Below are 20,337 nucleotides of genomic sequence, written 5' to 3'. Positions count from 1 at the left end.
CCAGTCTACCAGTCTACCAGTCTACCAACCTACCAGTCTACCAGTCTACCAGTCTACCAGTCTACCAGTCTACCAACCTACCAGTCTACCAACCTACCAGTCTACCAGTCTACCAACCTACCAGTCTACCAGTCTACCAGTCTACCAGTCTACCAACCTACCAGTCTACCAGTCTACCAGTCTACCAGTCTACCAGTCTACCAACCTACCAGTCTACCAACCTACCAGTCTACCAGTCTACCAGTCTACCAGTCTACCAGTCTACCAGTCTACCAGTCTACCAGTCTACCAGTCTACCAGTCTACCAACCTACCAGTCTACCAACCTACCAGTCTACCAGTCTACCAACCTACCAGTCTACCAGTCTACCAACCTACCAACCTACCAGTCTACCAGTCTACCAACCTACCAGTCTACCAACCTACCAGTCTACCAGTCTACCAACCTACCAGTCTACCAGTCTACCAACCTACCAACCTACCAGTCTACCAACCTACCAGTCTACCAACCTACCAGTCTACCAACCTACCAGTCTACCAGTCTACCAGTCTACCAGTCTACCAACCTACCAGTCTACCAACCTACCAACCTACCAGTCTACCAACCTACCAGTCTACCAGTCTACCAGTCTACCAGTCTACCAACCTACCAGTCTACCAGTCTACCAACCTACCAGTCTACCAACCTACCAGTCTACCAACCTACCAGTCTACCAGTCTACCAGTCTACCAGTCTACCAGTCTACCAACCTACCAGTCTACCAGTCTACCAGTCTACCAGTCTACCAGTCTACCAACCTACCAGTCTACCAACCTACCAGTCTACCAGTCTACCAGTCTACCAGTCTACCAGTCTACCAGTCTACCAGTCTACCAACCTACCAGTCTACCAACCTACCAGTCTACCAGTCTACCAGTCTACCAGTCTACCAGTCTACCAACCTACCAGTCTACCAGTCTACCAGTCTACCAGTCTACCAGTCTACCAACCTACCAGTCTACCAACCTACCAGTCTACCAGTCTACCAACCTACCAGTCTACCAGTCTACCAGTCTACCAGTCTACCAACCTACCAGTCTACCAGTCTACCAGTCTACCAGTCTACCAGTCTACCAACCTACCAGTCTACCAACCTACCAGTCTACCAGTCTACCAGTCTACCAGTCTACCAGTCTACCAGTCTACCAGTCTACCAGTCTACCAGTCTACCAGTCTACCAACCTACCAGTCTACCAACCTACCAGTCTACCAGTCTACCAACCTACCAGTCTACCAGTCTACCAACCTACCAACCTACCAGTCTACCAGTCTACCAACCTACCAGTCTACCAACCTACCAGTCTACCAGTCTACCAACCTACCAGTCTACCAGTCTACCAACCTACCAACCTACCAGTCTACCAACCTACCAGTCTACCAACCTACCAGTCTACCAACCTACCAGTCTACCAGTCTACCAGTCTACCAGTCTACCAACCTACCAGTCTACCAACCTACCAACCTACCAGTCTACCAACCTACCAGTCTACCAACCTACCAGTCTACCAGTCTACCAGTCTACCAGTCTACCAACCTACCAGTCTACCAACCTACCAGTCTACCAACCTACCAGTCTACCAACCTACCAGTCTACCAACCTACCAGTCTACCAGTCTACCAGTCTACCAGTCTACCAACCTACCAGTCTACCAACCTACCAGTCTACCAGTCTACCAACCTACCAGTCTACCAGTCTACCAGTCTACCAGTCTACCAACCTACCAGTCTACCAACCTACCAGTCTACCAACCTACCAGTCTACCAGTCTACCAGTCTACCAGTCTACCAGTCTACCAGTCTACCAACCTACCAGTCTACCAGTCTACCAGTCTACCAGTCTACCAGTCTACCAACCTACCAGTCTACCAGTCTACCAACCTACCAGTCTACCAACCTACCAGTCTACCAACCTACCAGTCTACCAGTCTACCAGTCTACCAGTCTACCAACCTACCAGTCTACCAACCTACCAGTCTACCAGTCTACCAGTCTACCAGTCTACCAGTCTACCAACCTACCAGTCTACCAACCTACCAACCTACCAACCTACCAGTCTACCAGTCTACCAGTCTACCAACCTACCAGTCTACCAGTCTACCAGTCTACCAACCTACCAGTCTACCAACCTACCAGTCTACCAACCTACCAGTCTACCAACCTACCAACCTACCAGTCTACCAGTCTACCAACCTACCAGTCTACCAGTCTACCAGTCTACCAACCTACCAACCTACCAGTCTACCAACCTACCAGTCTACCAACCTACCAGTCTACCAGTCTACCAGTCTACCAGTCTACCAACCTACCAGTCTACCAGTCTACCAGTCTACCAACCTACCAGTCTACCAGTCTACCAGTCTACCAGTCTACCAGTCTACCAACCTACCAGTCTACCAGTCTACCAGTCTACCAACCTACCAGTCTACCAGTCTACCAGTCTACCAGTCTACCAGTCTACCAACCTACCAGTCTACCAACCTACCAGTCTACCAGTCTACCAACCTACCAGTCTACCAGTCTACCAACCTACCAGTCTACCAACCTACCAGTCTACCAGTCTACCAGTCTACCAGTCTACCAACCTACCAGTCTACCAGTCTACCAGTCTACCAACCTACCAGTCTACCAGTCTACCAGTCTACCAGTCTACCAACCTACCAGTCTACCAGTCTACCAGTCTACCAACCTACCAGTCTACCAGTCTACCAGTCTACCAGTCTACCAACCTACCAGTCTACCAGTCTACCAGTCTACCAGTCTACCAGTCTACCAGTCTACCAGTCTACCAACCTACCAGTCTACCAGTCTACCAACCTACCAGTCTACCAGTCTACCAACCTACCAGTCTACCAGTCTACCAACCTACCAGTCTACCAGTCTACCAACCTACCAACCTACCAGTCTACCAGTCTACCAGTCTACCAGTCTACCAGTCTACCAGTCTACCAACCTACCAGTCTACCAGTCTACCAGTCTACCAGTCTACCAACCTACCAGTCTACCAGTCTACCAGTCTACCAGTCTACCAACCTACCAGTCTACCAACCTACCAGTCTACCAGTCTACCAGTCTACCAACCTACCAGTCTACCAGTCTACCAACCTACCAGTCTACCAACCTACCAGTCTACCAGTCTACCAGTCTACCAGTCTACCAACCTACCAGTCTACCAACCTACCAGTCTACCAGTCTACCAGTCTACCAGTCTACCAGTCTACCAGTCTACCAACCTACCAGTCTACCAACCTACCAGTCTACCAACCTACCAGTCTACCAGTCTACCAGTCTACCAGTCTACCAGTCTACCAACCTACCAGTCTACCAGTCTACCAACCTACCAGTCTACCAGTCTACCAACCTACCAGTCTACCAGTCTACCAGTCTACCAACCTACCAGTCTACCAACCTACCAGTCTACCAGTCTACCAGTCTACCAGTCTACCAACCTACCAGTCTACCAGTCTACCAACCTACCAGTCTACCAGTCTACCAACCTACCAGTCTACCAACCTACCAGTCTACCAGTCTACCAACCTACCAGTCTACCAGTCTACCAGTCTACCAACCTACCAGTCTACCAACCTACCAGTCTACCAGTCTACCAACCTACCAGTCTACCAGTCTACCAGTCTACCAACCTACCAGTCTACCAGTCTACCAGTCTACCAACCTACCAGTCTACCAACCTACCAGTCTACCAACCTACCAGTCTACCAGTCTACCAACCTACCAGTCTACCAGTCTACCAGTCTACCAGTCTACCAACCTACCAGTCTACCAGTCTACCAGTCTACCAGTCTACCAGTCTACCAACCTACCAGTCTACCAACCTACCAGTCTACCAGTCTACCAACCTACCAGTCTACCAGTCTACCAGTCTACCAACCTACCAGTCTACCAGTCTACCAGTCTACCAGTCTACCAGTCTACCAGTCTACCAGTCTACCAACCTACCAACCTACCAGTCTACCAGTCTACCAGTCTACCAGTCTACCAGTCTACCAGTCTACCAGTCTACCAACCTACCAGTCTACCAGTCTACCAACCTACCAGTCTACCAGTCTACCAGTCTACCAACCTACCAACCTACCAGTCTACCAGTCTACCAACCTACCAGTCTACCAGTCTACCAACCTACCAGTCTACCAGTCTACCAGTCTACCAGTCTACCAACCTACCAGTCTACCAGTCTACCAGTCTACCAGTCTACCAGTCTACCAACCTACCAACCTACCAGTCTACCAGTCTACCAACCTACCAGTCTACCAGTCTACCAACCTACCAGTCTACCAGTCTACCAGTCTACCAGTCTACCAACCTACCAGTCTACCAGTCTACCAGTCTACCAGTCTACCAGTCTACCAACCTACCAGTCTACCAGTCTACCAACCTACCAGTCTACCAGTCTACCAGTCTACCAACCTACCAACCTACCAGTCTACCAGTCTACCAACCTACCAGTCTACCAGTCTACCAACCTACCAGTCTACCAGTCTACCAGTCTACCAGTCTACCAACCTACCAGTCTACCAGTCTACCAGTCTACCAGTCTACCAACCTACCAACCTACCAGTCTACCAGTCTACCAGTCTACCAGTCTACCAGTCTACCAGTCTACCAGTCTACCAGTCTACCAACCTACCAGTCTACCAGTCTACCAGTCTACCAACCTACCAACCTACCAGTCTACCAGTCTACCAACCTACCAGTCTACCAGTCTACCAACCTACCAGTCTACCAGTCTACCAGTCTACCAGTCTACCAACCTACCAGTCTACCAGTCTACCAGTCTACCAGTCTACCAGTCTACCAGTCTACCAGTCTACCAACCTACCAACCTACCAGTCTACCAGTCTACCAGTCTACCAACCTACCAGTCTACCAGTCTACCAACCTACCAGTCTACCAGTCTACCAGTCTACCAGTCTACCAACCTACCAGTCTACCAGTCTACCAGTCTACCAGTCTACCAACCTACCAGTCTACCAGTCTACCAACCTACCAGTCTACCAGTCTACCAGTCTACCAGTCTACCAACCTACCAGTCTACCAACCTACCAGTCTACCAGTCTACCAACCTACCAGTCTACCAGTCTACCAACCTACCAGTCTACCAACCTACCAGTCTACCAACCTACCAGTCTACCAGTCTACCAACCTACCAGTCTACCAGTCTACCAGTCTACCAACCTACCAGTCTACCAACCTACCAGTCTACCAGTCTACCAACCTACCAGTCTACCAGTCTACCAGTCTACCAGTCTACCAGTCTACCAGTCTACCAACCTACCAGTCTACCAACCTACCAGTCTACCAACCTACCAGTCTACCAACCTACCAGTCTACCAGTCTACCAACCTACCAGTCTACCAGTCTACCAGTCTACCAGTCTACCAGTCTACCAACCTACCAGTCTACCAGTCTACCAACCTACCAGTCTACCAGTCTACCAGTCTACCAACCTACCAGTCTACCAACCTACCAGTCTACCAGTCTACCAACCTACCAGTCTACCAACCTACCAGTCTACCAGTCTACCAGTCTACCAACCTACCAGTCTACCAGTCTACCAACCTACCAGTCTACCAGTCTACCAACCTACCAGTCTACCAGTCTACCAACCTACCAACCTACCAGTCTACCAACCTACCAGTCTACCAACCTACCAGTCTACCAACCTACCAGTCTACCAGTCTACCAGTCTACCAGTCTACCAACCTACCAGTCTACCAACCTACCAGTCTACCAACCTACCAGTCTACCAGTCTACCAACCTACCAGTCTACCAACCTACCAGTCTACCAACCTACCAGTCTACCAGTCTACCAGTCTACCAGTCTACCAGTCTACCAGTCTACCAGTCTACCAGTCTACCAACCTACCAGTCTACCAGTCTACCAGTCTACCAGTCTACCAACCTACCAGTCTACCAACCTACCAGTCTACCAACCTACCAGTCTACCAACCTACCAGTCTACCAACCTACCAGTCTACCAGTCTACCAGTCTACCAGTCTACCAACCTACCAGTCTACCAACCTACCAGTCTACCAGTCTACCAGTCTACCAGTCTACCAGTCTACCAGTCTACCAACCTACCAGTCTACCAACCTACCAGTCTACCAGTCTACCAGTCTACCAGTCTACCAACCTACCAGTCTACCAGTCTACCAGTCTACCAACCTACCAGTCTACCAACCTACCAGTCTACCAGTCTACCAGTCTACCAGTCTACCAGTCTACCAACCTACCAGTCTACCAACCTACCAGTCTACCAGTCTACCAGTCTACCAGTCTACCAGTCTACCAACCTACCAGTCTACCAGTCTACCAGTCTACCAACCTACCAGTCTACCAACCTACCAGTCTACCAACCTACCAGTCTACCAGTCTACCAGTCTACCAGTCTACCAACCTACCAGTCTACCAACCTACCAGTCTACCAGTCTACCAACCTACCAGTCTACCAACCTACCAACCTACCAACCTACCAGTCTACCAGTCTACCAGTCTACCAACCTACCAGTCTACCAACCTACCAGTCTACCAGTCTACCAGTCTACCAGTCTACCAACCTACCAGTCTACCAACCTACCAACCTACCAACCTACCAACCTACCAGTCTACCAGTCTACCAGTCTACCAGTCTACCAGTCTACCAACCTACCAACCTACCAGTCTACCAACCTACCAGTCTACCAACCTACCAACCTACCAGTCTACCAGTCTACCAACCTACCAGTCTACCAGTCTACCAGTCTACCAACCTACCAACCTACCAGTCTACCAACCTACCAGTCTACCAACCTACCAGTCTACCAGTCTACCAGTCTACCAGTCTACCAACCTACCAGTCTACCAGTCTACCAGTCTACCAACCTACCAGTCTACCAGTCTACCAGTCTACCAGTCTACCAGTCTACCAACCTACCAGTCTACCAGTCTACCAGTCTACCAACCTACCAGTCTACCAGTCTACCAGTCTACCAGTCTACCAGTCTACCAACCTACCAGTCTACCAACCTACCAGTCTACCAGTCTACCAACCTACCAGTCTACCAGTCTACCAACCTACCAGTCTACCAACCTACCAGTCTACCAGTCTACCAGTCTACCAGTCTACCAGTCTACCAGTCTACCAGTCTACCAGTCTACCAGTCTACCAGTCTACCAGTCTACCAGTCTACCAACCTACCAGTCTACCAGTCTACCAGTCTACCAACCTACCAGTCTACCAGTCTACCAGTCTACCAGTCTACCAACCTACCAGTCTACCAGTCTACCAGTCTACCAACCTACCAGTCTACCAGTCTACCAGTCTACCAGTCTACCAACCTACCAGTCTACCAGTCTACCAGTCTACCAGTCTACCAGTCTACCAGTCTACCAACCTACCAGTCTACCAGTCTACCAGTCTACCAACCTACCAGTCTACCAACCTACCAGTCTACCAACCTACCAGTCTACCAGTCTACCAACCTACCAGTCTACCAGTCTACCAACCTACCAACCTACCAGTCTACCAGTCTACCAGTCTACCAGTCTACCAGTCTACCAGTCTACCAACCTACCAGTCTACCAGTCTACCAGTCTACCAGTCTACCAACCTACCAGTCTACCAGTCTACCAGTCTACCAGTCTACCAACCTACCAGTCTACCAACCTACCAGTCTACCAGTCTACCAGTCTACCAACCTACCAGTCTACCAGTCTACCAACCTACCAGTCTACCAACCTACCAGTCTACCAGTCTACCAGTCTACCAGTCTACCAACCTACCAGTCTACCAACCTACCAGTCTACCAGTCTACCAGTCTACCAGTCTACCAGTCTACCAGTCTACCAACCTACCAGTCTACCAACCTACCAGTCTACCAACCTACCAGTCTACCAGTCTACCAGTCTACCAGTCTACCAGTCTACCAACCTACCAGTCTACCAGTCTACCAACCTACCAGTCTACCAGTCTACCAACCTACCAGTCTACCAGTCTACCAGTCTACCAACCTACCAGTCTACCAGTCTACCAACCTACCAGTCTACCAACCTACCAGTCTACCAGTCTACCAACCTACCAGTCTACCAGTCTACCAACCTACCAGTCTACCAGTCTACCAACCTACCAGTCTACCAGTCTACCAGTCTACCAGTCTACCAACCTACCAGTCTACCAGTCTACCAACCTACCAGTCTACCAGTCTACCAACCTACCAGTCTACCAACCTACCAGTCTACCAGTCTACCAACCTACCAGTCTACCAGTCTACCAGTCTACCAACCTACCAGTCTACCAACCTACCAGTCTACCAGTCTACCAACCTACCAGTCTACCAGTCTACCAGTCTACCAACCTACCAGTCTACCAGTCTACCAGTCTACCAACCTACCAGTCTACCAACCTACCAGTCTACCAACCTACCAGTCTACCAGTCTACCAGTCTACCAACCTACCAGTCTACCAGTCTACCAGTCTACCAGTCTACCAACCTACCAGTCTACCAACCTACCAGTCTACCAGTCTACCAGTCTACCAACCTACCAGTCTACCAGTCTACCAGTCTACCAGTCTACCAGTCTACCAGTCTACCAGTCTACCAACCTACCAGTCTACCAGTCTACCAACCTACCAGTCTACCAGTCTACCAGTCTACCAGTCTACCAACCTACCAGTCTACCAGTCTACCAGTCTACCAGTCTACCAGTCTACCAGTCTACCAGTCTACCAACCTACCAACCTACCAGTCTACCAGTCTACCAGTCTACCAACCTACCAGTCTACCAGTCTACCAACCTACCAGTCTACCAGTCTACCAGTCTACCAGTCTACCAACCTACCAGTCTACCAGTCTACCAGTCTACCAGTCTACCAACCTACCAGTCTACCAGTCTACCAACCTACCAGTCTACCAGTCTACCAGTCTACCAGTCTACCAACCTACCAGTCTACCAACCTACCAGTCTACCAGTCTACCAACCTACCAGTCTACCAGTCTACCAGTCTACCAGTCTACCAGTCTACCAGTCTACCAACCTACCAGTCTACCAACCTACCAGTCTACCAACCTACCAGTCTACCAACCTACCAGTCTACCAGTCTACCAACCTACCAGTCTACCAGTCTACCAGTCTACCAGTCTACCAGTCTACCAACCTACCAGTCTACCAGTCTACCAGTCTACCAGTCTACCAGTCTACCAGTCTACCAACCTACCAGTCTACCAACCTACCAGTCTACCAGTCTACCAGTCTACCAGTCTACCAGTCTACCAACCTACCAGTCTACCAGTCTACCAACCTACCAGTCTACCAGTCTACCAACCTACCAGTCTACCAGTCTACCAACCTACCAGTCTACCAGTCTACCAGTCTACCAACCTACCAGTCTACCAACCTACCAGTCTACCAGTCTACCAGTCTACCAGTCTACCAACCTACCAGTCTACCAGTCTACCAACCTACCAGTCTACCAACCTACCAGTCTACCAGTCTACCAGTCTACCAACCTACCAGTCTACCAGTCTACCAACCTACCAACCTACCAGTCTACCAGTCTACCAACCTACCAGTCTACCAGTCTACCAACCTACCAGTCTACCAACCTACCAGTCTACCAGTCTACCAGTCTACCAACCTACCAGTCTACCAGTCTACCAACCTACCAGTCTACCAACCTACCAGTCTACCAGTCTACCAACCTACCAGTCTACCAGTCTACCAGTCTACCAACCTACCAGTCTACCAACCTACCAGTCTACCAGTCTACCAGTCTACCAGTCTACCAGTCTACCAGTCTACCAGTCTACCAGTCTACCAACCTACCAGTCTACCAGTCTACCAGTCTACCAGTCTACCAGTCTACCAGTCTACCAACCTACCAACCTACCAGTCTACCAGTCTACCAACCTACCAGTCTACCAACCTACCAGTCTACCAACCTACCAGTCTACCAGTCTACCAGTCTACCAGTCTACCAGTCTACCAGTCTACCAGTCTACCAGTCTACCAGTCTACCAGTCTACCAACCTACCAGTCTACCAGTCTACCAACCTACCAGTCTACCAGTCTACCAGTCTACCAGTCTACCAGTCTACCAGTCTACCAGTCTACCAGTCTACCAACCTACCAGTCTACCAACCTACCAGTCTACCAACCTACCAGTCTACCAGTCTACCAGTCTACCAGTCTACCAGTCTACCAGTCTACCAGTCTACCAGTCTACCAGTCTACCAGTCTACCAGTCTACCAGTCTACCAGTCTACCAGTCTACCAGTCTACCAACCTACCAACCTACCAGTCTACCAGTCTACCAGTCTACCAACCTACCAGTCTACCAGTCTACCAACCTACCAGTCTACCAGTCTACCAGTCTACCAGTCTACCAACCTACCAGTCTACCAGTCTACCAGTCTACCAGTCTACCAGTCTACCAGTCTACCAGTCTACCAGTCTACCAGTCTACCAGTCTACCAGTCTACCAGTCTACCAGTCTACCAACCTACCAACCTACCAGTCTACCAGTCTACCAGTCTACCAACCTACCAGTCTACCAGTCTACCAACCTACCAGTCTACCAGTCTACCAACCTACCAACCTACCAGTCTACCAACCTACCAGTCTACCAGTCTACCAACCTACCAGTCTACCAGTCTACCAGTCTACCAGTCTACCAACCTACCAGTCTACCAGTCTACCAGTCTACCAACCTACCAGTCTACCAGTCTACCAACCTACCAGTCTACCAGTCTACCAACCTACCAGTCTACCAGTCTACCAGTCTACCAGTCTACCAGTCTACCAACCTACCAGTCTACCAACCTACCAGTCTACCAACCTACCAGTCTACCAGTCTACCAACCTACCAGTCTACCAGTCTACCAGTCTACCAACCTACCAGTCTACCAACCTACCAGTCTACCAGTCTACCAACCTACCAGTCTACCAGTCTACCAGTCTACCAGTCTACCAGTCTACCAGTCTACCAACCTACCAGTCTACCAACCTACCAGTCTACCAACCTACCAGTCTACCAACCTACCAGTCTACCAGTCTACCAACCTACCAGTCTACCAGTCTACCAGTCTACCAACCTACCAGTCTACCAGTCTACCAACCTACCAGTCTACCAGTCTACCAGTCTACCAGTCTACCAGTCTACCAACCTACCAGTCTACCAGTCTACCAGTCTACCAGTCTACCAGTCTACCAGTCTACCAGTCTACCAGTCTACCAACCTACCAGTCTACCAGTCTACCAACCTACCAGTCTACCAGTCTACCAACCTACCAGTCTACCAGTCTACCAACCTACCAGTCTACCAGTCTACCAGTCTACCAACCTACCAGTCTACCAACCTACCAGTCTACCAGTCTACCAGTCTACCAGTCTACCAACCTACCAGTCTACCAGTCTACCAACCTACCAGTCTACCAACCTACCAGTCTACCAGTCTACCAACCTACCAGTCTACCAGTCTACCAGTCTACCAACCTACCAGTCTACCAACCTACCAGTCTACCAGTCTACCAACCTACCAGTCTACCAGTCTACCAGTCTACCAACCTACCAGTCTACCAGTCTACCAGTCTACCAACCTACCAGTCTACCAACCTACCAGTCTACCAACCTACCAGTCTACCAGTCTACCAACCTACCAGTCTACCAGTCTACCAGTCTACCAGTCTACCAACCTACCAGTCTACCAACCTACCAGTCTACCAGTCTACCAGTCTACCAGTCTACCAACCTACCAGTCTACCAACCTACCAGTCTACCAGTCTACCAGTCTACCAGTCTACCAACCTACCAGTCTACCAACCTACCAGTCTACCAGTCTACCAGTCTACCAGTCTACCAGTCTACCAACCTACCAGTCTACCAACCTACCAGTCTACCAACCTACCAGTCTACCAACCTACCAGTCTACCAGTCTACCAGTCTACCAGTCTACCAACCTACCAGTCTACCAGTCTACCAGTCTACCAACCTACCAGTCTACCAGTCTACCAGTCTACCAACCTACCAGTCTACCAGTCTACCAGTCTACCAGTCTACCAGTCTACCAACCTACCAGTCTACCAGTCTACCAGTCTACCAACCTACCAGTCTACCAGTCTACCAGTCTACCAGTCTACCAGTCTACCAGTCTACCAGTCTACCAGTCTACCAACCTACCAGTCTACCAACCTACCAGTCTACCAACCTACCAGTCTACCAGTCTACCAGTCTACCAGTCTACCAGTCTACCAGTCTACCAGTCTACCAGTCTACCAGTCTACCAGTCTACCAGTCTACCAGTCTACCAGTCTACCAGTCTACCAACCTACCAACCTACCAGTCTACCAGTCTACCAGTCTACCAGTCTACCAGTCTACCAGTCTACCAGTCTACCAGTCTACCAGTCTACCAGTCTACCAGTCTACCAGTCTACCAACCTACCAACCTACCAGTCTACCAACCTACCAGTCTACCAACCTACCAGTCTACCAGTCTACCAGTCTACCAGTCTACCAACCTACCAGTCTACCAACCTACCAGTCTACCAGTCTACCAACCTACCAGTCTACCAGTCTACCAACCTACCAGTCTACCAGTCTACCAACCTACCAGTCTACCAGTCTACCAGTCTACCAGTCTACCAGTCTACCAGTCTACCAACCTACCAGTCTACCAACCTACCAGTCTACCAACCTACCAGTCTACCAGTCTACCAGTCTACCAGTCTACCAGTCTACCAACCTACCAGTCTACCAGTCTACCAACCTACCAGTCTACCAGTCTACCAGTCTACCAGTCTACCAACCTACCAGTCTACCAGTCTACCAACCTACCAGTCTACCAGTCTACCAACCTACCAGTCTACCAGTCTACCAACCTACCAGTCTACCAGTCTACCAGTCTACCAGTCTACCAGTCTACCAGTCTACCAGTCTACCAACCTACCAGTCTACCAGTCTACCAGTCTACCAGTCTACCAGTCTACCAACCTACCAGTCTACCAACCTACCAGTCTACCAGTCTACCAACCTACCAGTCTACCAGTCTACCAGTCTACCAACCTACCAGTCTACCAACCTACCAGTCTACCAGTCTACCAACCTACCAGTCTACCAGTCTACCAGTCTACCAGTCTACCAGTCTACCAGTCTACCAACCTACCAGTCTACCAACCTACCAGTCTACCAACCTACCAGTCTACCAACCTACCAGTCTACCAGTCTACCAACCTACCAGTCTACCAGTCTACCAGTCTACCAGTCTACCAGTCTACCAACCTACCAGTCTACCAACCTACCAGTCTACCAGTCTACCAGTCTACCAACCTACCAGTCTACCAGTCTACCAGTCTACCAGTCTACCAGTCTACCAGTCTACCAACCTACCAGTCTACCAACCTACCAGTCTACCAACCTACCAGTCTACCAGTCTACCAACCTACCAGTCTACCAGTCTACCAGTCTACCAGTCTACCAGTCTACCAGTCTACCAACCTACCAGTCTACCAACCTACCAGTCTACCAACCTACCAGTCTACCAACCTACCAGTCTACCAGTCTACCAACCTACCAGTCTACCAGTCTACCAGTCTACCAGTCTACCAGTCTACCAGTCTACCAACCTACCAGTCTACCAACCTACCAGTCTACCAGTCTACCAACCTACCAGTCTACCAGTCTACCAACCTACCAGTCTACCAGTCTACCAGTCTACCAGTCTACCAGTCTACCAGTCTACCAACCTACCAGTCTACCAGTCTACCAGTCTACCAGTCTACCAACCTACCAGTCTACCAACCTACCAGTCTACCAACCTACCAGTCTACCAACCTACCAGTCTACCAGTCTACCAACCTACCAGTCTACCAGTCTACCAGTCTACCAGTCTACCAACCTACACCAACGCAGAGCCTACGGCGCAGGGTACGCGACGACCCGCACCGTACGTGGAAATGCGCTCTTTTTTTTGCTATTAAAACATGATTTGTAATGTGAATTTGCAAAACTTAAACTACAAATAATAGTTTTTGACGTAACATCAGAGATTGTGCATGCTCTCTGTGAAAGGATGAGTCCAATCGGGTCGCAGCTGCTTCAACTGTGATTCCTTCACGAGGAGCGACCAGGATTTCAAACACGCTTGATTTTATTGCGAGCTCACGATTTGTGATCGGGAGCTCGTCGTGAGGTGTTGTGTTGTGTACAGTGTGTACAATTTTAGTTCCAGTGGTACTATGGTGATCTCATATGTTCTTTGTAAGTAATGGTCTGGTGCTGCTCATTGCAAAAATAAATAGTAGCCTGGTGCAAATACCCGCCTGGTTCTTATAAACGCCTGGGGTCCAAGTGGATTTAGCATATTAAACGCCCGGGCTACTAAATGGTCATCTACGGTATTTGCCGCCTGGTTGCCGGAGCCTGTTCGGATTTCATCCTTCAATTGTATTCTGTAGAATAATTCATCTTGAGACTGATATTGCTGTAGTGTAGGATAATTATTAATAACTCTTGATAACTGAACAGCATCTGCACATCTGGCAGACGTCAAAAGGGGATATTGCTCCGTTCAATCCCGGCCGTCACTCTTTCCTGCACGTCTTCATCCCTTTATCTAAACCCACTTCCTGTTCACCTAATCACTTCCTGTTCACCTAATCACTTCCTGTTCACTAATCACTTCCTGTTCACCTAATCACTTCCTGTTCACCTCATCACTTCCTGTTCACCTAATCACTTCCTGTTCACTAATCACTTCCTGTTCACTAATTACTTCCTGTTCACCTAATCACTTCCTGTTCACTAATCACTTCCTGTTCACCTAATCACTTCCTGTTCACCTCATCACTTCCTGTTCACCTAATCACTTCCTGTTCACCTAATTACTTCCTGTTCACCTAATCACTTCCTGTTCACCTAATCACTTCCTGTTCACTAATCACTTCCTGTTCACTAATCACTTCCTGTTCACCTAATCACTTCCTGTTCACCTAATTACTTCCTGTTCACCTAATCACTTCCTGTTCACTAATCACTTCCTGTTCACTAATCACTTCCTGTTCACCTAATCACTTCCTGTTCACTAATCACTTCCTGTTCACTAATCACTTCATGTTCACTAATCACTTCCTGTTCACCTAATCACTTCCTGTTCACTAATCACTTCCTGTTCACTAATCACTTCCTGTTCACCTAATCACTTCCTGTTCACTAATCACTTCCTGTTCACCTAATCACTTCATGTTCACTAATCACTTCCTGTTCACCTAATCACTTCCTGTTCACCTAATCACTTCCTGTTCACTAATCACTTCCTGTTCACCTAATCACTTCCTGTTCACTAATCACTTCCTGTTCACTAATCACTTCCTGTTCACCTAATCACTTCCTGTTCACTAATCACTTCCTGTTCACTAATCACTTCCTGTTCACCTAATCACTTCCTGTTCACTAATCACTTCCTGTTCACTAATCACTTCCTGTTCACTAATCACTTCCTGTTCACTAATCACTTCCTGTTCACCTCATCACTTCCTGTTCACCTAATCACTTCCTGTTCACCTCATCACTTCCTGTTCACTTAATCACTTCCACAAAAACAACCGAGTCTCTTACTAGAAATGACGACAAACCTTCCCTTAAAACACACGTATGTCCTGAACTGGAGACGGAGACCTGGACCTGGATCTGGACCTGGACCTGGACCTGGATCTGGACCTGGATCTGGACCTGGATCTGGATCTGGATCTGGACCTGGATCTGGACCTGGATCTGGACCTGGATCTGGACCGTGAACTGGATCTGGTCTAGACCTGGTCTGGAACTGGTCCTCTCAGTCCCAGGTTCTACCAACGTCTAACCAGGACCAGAAACCAGATCCAGCCTCTACAGTTCTTCATCAGAACTGAGTCTGTTCCTCTACACTCACAAGTCATCATGAGCTAACTAAACCTACATCTTTTATTTTGAAAATAAATGTATTTTAAGCCCAACAACCAGGCCCTCCTGGTTGTTCAGACTTTATATCAGACTCATATCCAGCCTGTTTCCGGCTGGTAAGAGGAAACGGTCTGATAAAAACCTTCTCTGTACTGATGGTGAATACAGAATAAACCTGCAGAATCCTGTCTGGTTCATTTATTCCACAGTTTTACTGCTTTAGTTCCAAACACGCAGCTCTCACCTCGGATGACGAAGCCGAAGCTGTTTCCTTCCTTGTGCAGCGTGACCTCCACGTTCTTGAAGACCAGCCCGGATCCCTGGACGGCTGCAGGACCAGGACCAGGACCAGGACCAGGACCAGGACCAGAGTCAGGGTTAGGGTTACACCACAAACACACCAGAAACTCATCAGAAACTCATCAGAAACTAATCAGAAACACATTAAACACAACTATAGCACAGAGGTGAAGACCAGCCCGGATCCCTGGACGGCTGCAGGACCAGGACCAGGGTTAGGGTTAGGGTTACACCACAAACACACCAGAAACACGGGAAACACCCCAGAAACACCGGAAACACACCAGAAACTCTTAATTTTCTCTTCCGGCTCTCGAGGAAGGCGGACGCTTTTCTGCTCCTCTCCCTCCCTATCTGCCCTGCTACTGCTTTTGTTTGTCTCGTCTTCAGAGTCTCTCCTTTTCACTCCTCCTAAACTCTACAATCATGGAATTGATGAACTGGTCTCTCAGCACAACCAGAAGTCAGGGGGTAAGGGAGCCCTCCTGCCCCCATGGGACATTTTTTGCTGGATACACAATGGATTCCTGGAAACATTGGAAACTGTTGTGTTTGGTGATTCTGTCTGTCGAGGACGTTGAAGATGCTTCATAATTGGATTTATGATAGCAGGATTTCTCCTAATTGGAGGAGGGGGATTCCTGGTCTACCGACAAACGTGTAAGTCGTCGACAGCTGTTCTGGCTCTTTCAGAGCTGCCGGACGTGGCTGAAGGATCAAGCAAGGTGATCAACACTCAGACTTTAACGCTGGGGGAGCAAAGCCGTAAGCTGGATGTGATTCTTGAACAGAATCGCAGGCTGGCGGCGTCTTTGAGCTCATTAGCAAGATGGATAAGACCTTGGAGAAGTTGGAAGCTCGGCTTGGCGGGAATTGATCACAAATTCGTCTGATTGGAGTCGCCATTGATGAACCAGAGACTGAAGGCAGACGGAAAATTACTGAGTCTGTCTGTTTTCAATATAATTGTTGATTCTACAGTCTGGCCTTGACAGGGCGGTTTGGCCGATCGCTCTGGTCACAATCTCCCTGGTGGAATGTAAACAAGGTGAGTCTGCCCCCACTAGCCCTCCCCTCTCAGGAACATCTGTGGACCTGGATCAGAACTGACCGAGCCGTCTTACAGACGGGCGGCAGCTGGGACTTACATACGGGAAGCAGCTGGGACTGACAGACGGACGGGCGGCAGCTGGGACTGACAGACAGACTGGAAGCAGCTGGGACTTACAGACGGGCGGCAGCTGGGACTGACAGACAGACTGGAAGCAGCTGGGACTTACAGACAGGCGGGAGCTCGTATTCCACCTCCATCACCACCCGCTCCCCCACGTTCTTCAGCAGGCTGATGATCTCGTCGTGTCTGAACTTGGACAGGTTGATGCCGTTGACGGAGCGGATGTAGTCGCCCACGTTCAGCTGGTCGCTCCTGGAAAAAACATTTATTTACATCACTAGCTAATCGTTATAACATTATATTCAGTTAGTTTTAGTCGGATAATCTGGAAAACATCAGCATCTTTGGAGGTGGATGGATGATGGATGGATGGATGATGGATGGATGGATGGATGGATGGATGGATGGATGATGGATGGATGGATGATGGATGGATGGATGGATGGATGGATGGATGGATGGAAGGATGGATGGATGGATGGATGATGGATGGATGGATGATGGATGGATGGATGATGGATGGATGGATGGATTGATGATGGATGGATGATGGATGGATGATGGATGGATGATGGATGATGGATGGATGATGGATGGATGATGGATGGATGGATGGATGGATGGATGGATGGATGATGGATGGATGGATGGATGGATGGATGGATGGATGGATGGATGGAAGGAAGGATGGATGGATGATGGATGGATGATGGATGATGGATGATGGATGGATGGATGGATGGATGATGGACGGATGGATGATGGATGGATGGATGGATGATGGATGGATGGATGGATGATGGATGGATGGATGGATGGATGGATGGATGGATGGATGATGGACGGATGGATGATGGATGGATGGATGGATGATGGATGGATGGATGGATGATGGATGGATGGATGGATGGACAGATGGATGATGGATGGATGATGGATGGATGATGGATGGATGATGGACGGATGGATGATGGATGGATGGATGGATGATGTATGGATGGATGGATGGATGGATGGATGGATGGATGGATGGATGATGGATGATGGATGGATGATGGATGGATGGATGGAAGGATGGATGATGGATGGATGGAAGGATGGATGCATGGATGGATGGATGATGGACCGATGATGGATGGATGGATGGATGGATGGATGGATGCATGGATGGATGGATGATGGACGGATGATGGATGGATGGATGGATGGATGGATGGATGGAAGGATGGATGGATGATGGATGGATGATGGACAGATGGATGATGGATGGATGATGGATGGATGATGGATGGATGATGGACGGATGGATGATGGATGGATGGATGGATGATGTATGGATGGATGGATGGATGGATGGATGGATGGATGGATGGATGATGGATGATGGATGGATGGATGGATGGATGGATGGAAGGATGGATGATGGATGGATGGAAGGATGGATGCATGGATGGATGGATGATGGACGGATGATGGATGGATGGATGGATGGATGGATGGATGCATGGATGGATGGATGATGGACGGATGATGGATGGATGGATGGATGGATGGATGGATGGATGGATGGATGGATGGATGGATGATGGATGGATGGATGGATGGATGGATGGATGGAAGGATGGATGCGGGGCTGCTGAGGAACTTAGCAGTTATGAGGTTAATCAACCTTTAAACTGGTTTTTGTCCTTATGAAACTGTCACATGCTTTATTAACAGAAGTCACACCAGCCTCTTCCTGATTTACTCAGGGTTTTGGACATTTCTGGTTCAATCACTCTACTGTAGCGTCATGATTTCAATCACACGTTATCACTTCCACCCGTTGTTCACTGTTCACTGTTGACTGTCCTTATATGGTCATTTCCTGTCAAGTTTCTTAATAAAAGCATCATGCAGGAGGAGGAACTTTGGGAAGCTCAGGAGTTCTCAATGAGAGCCTTGTTGCCCTGCACTCATCTGCTCCCCCTCCTGCAGGAGTGGTCAAGGACCAGGTCCAGGTCCAGGTCCAGGTCCAGGACCCGGCGTAGCGTCGTAGCGCCATGCTAGCACCGTAGCAGTTCAGGTTCAGGTGAACACTCACCTGGCAGCGATGCCTCCCTGGCGCAGGTTTGAGACCCGGGGCTTGCCGTCCTTGTCGATGCCCCCGGACACCGTCAGGCCCAGCGTCGTCCCCTCCTTCTTGGTTAGTTCCACCAGCGTGGAGCCCCGGAACTCGTCTGCAGAACCAGAACCAGAACCAGAATCAGAGCCCCGGAACTCGTCTACAGAACCAGAACCAGAATCAGAGCCCCGGAACTCGTCTGCAGAACCAGAATTAGAGCCCCGGAACTCGTCTGCAGAACCAGAACCAGAACCAGAATCAGAGCCCCGGAACTCCTCTACAGAACCAGAACCAGAATCAGAGCCCGGAACTCGTCTGCAGAACCAGAACCAGAACCAGAATCAGAGCCCCGGAACTCGTCTGCAGAACCAGATCAGTTTAGTTCCTCCTGAACCAGATCAGTTTAGTTCCTGCTGAACCAGATCAGTTTAGTTCCTGCTGAACCAGATCAGTTTAGTTCCTCCTGAACCAGATCAGTTTAGTTCCTCCCGACGTCACAGGAACACCAGACTGAAGTCATCGTCTATTCTCATCGTCTATTCTGTCATGTATCTATAATTTATCAGCTCCTGAAATATTGAATAGATGGCTGTGGTTTCAGACCGGCTGGGTGTCGTCAAGTGACGAAGTCGTTTCCTTGGTAACAGGATTTCTTTATCCCTTTAATAATGATAATAATAATGACTTGGATTTATATAGCACCCTTCTAGGCACCCAGAGAGCTTTACAGAGATCATTATTCATCCATACACATCCTCTCTGGTGGTGGTAAACTACATCTGTAGCCACAGC

General features: G+C 49.2%; 1 protein-coding gene across 1 annotated transcript in view; it reads right to left on the bottom strand.

The window, feature by feature from the left end:
• Positions 1 to 20,337, bottom strand: part of grip1 (glutamate receptor interacting protein 1) — a 128,877-nt gene that overhangs the window by 79,567 nt on the left and 28,973 nt on the right. The window contains exons 3-5 of the mRNA XM_061714321.1: positions 19,525 to 19,660; positions 17,548 to 17,693; positions 16,212 to 16,295 (exon numbers count right to left, since the gene is read on the bottom strand). Of these exons, the coding sequence (XP_061570305.1) occupies positions 16,212 to 16,295; positions 17,548 to 17,693; positions 19,525 to 19,660 (366 nt within the window). The remainder of the gene's footprint in view (positions 1 to 16,211; positions 16,296 to 17,547; positions 17,694 to 19,524; positions 19,661 to 20,337) is intronic.

This window comes from Cololabis saira, chromosome 23 (assembly GCF_033807715.1).
Source record: "Cololabis saira isolate AMF1-May2022 chromosome 23, fColSai1.1, whole genome shotgun sequence".
NCBI classification, from domain to species: domain Eukaryota; kingdom Metazoa; phylum Chordata; class Actinopteri; order Beloniformes; family Belonidae; genus Cololabis; species Cololabis saira.
This window is presented reverse-complemented; position numbering and strand designations above follow the sequence as displayed.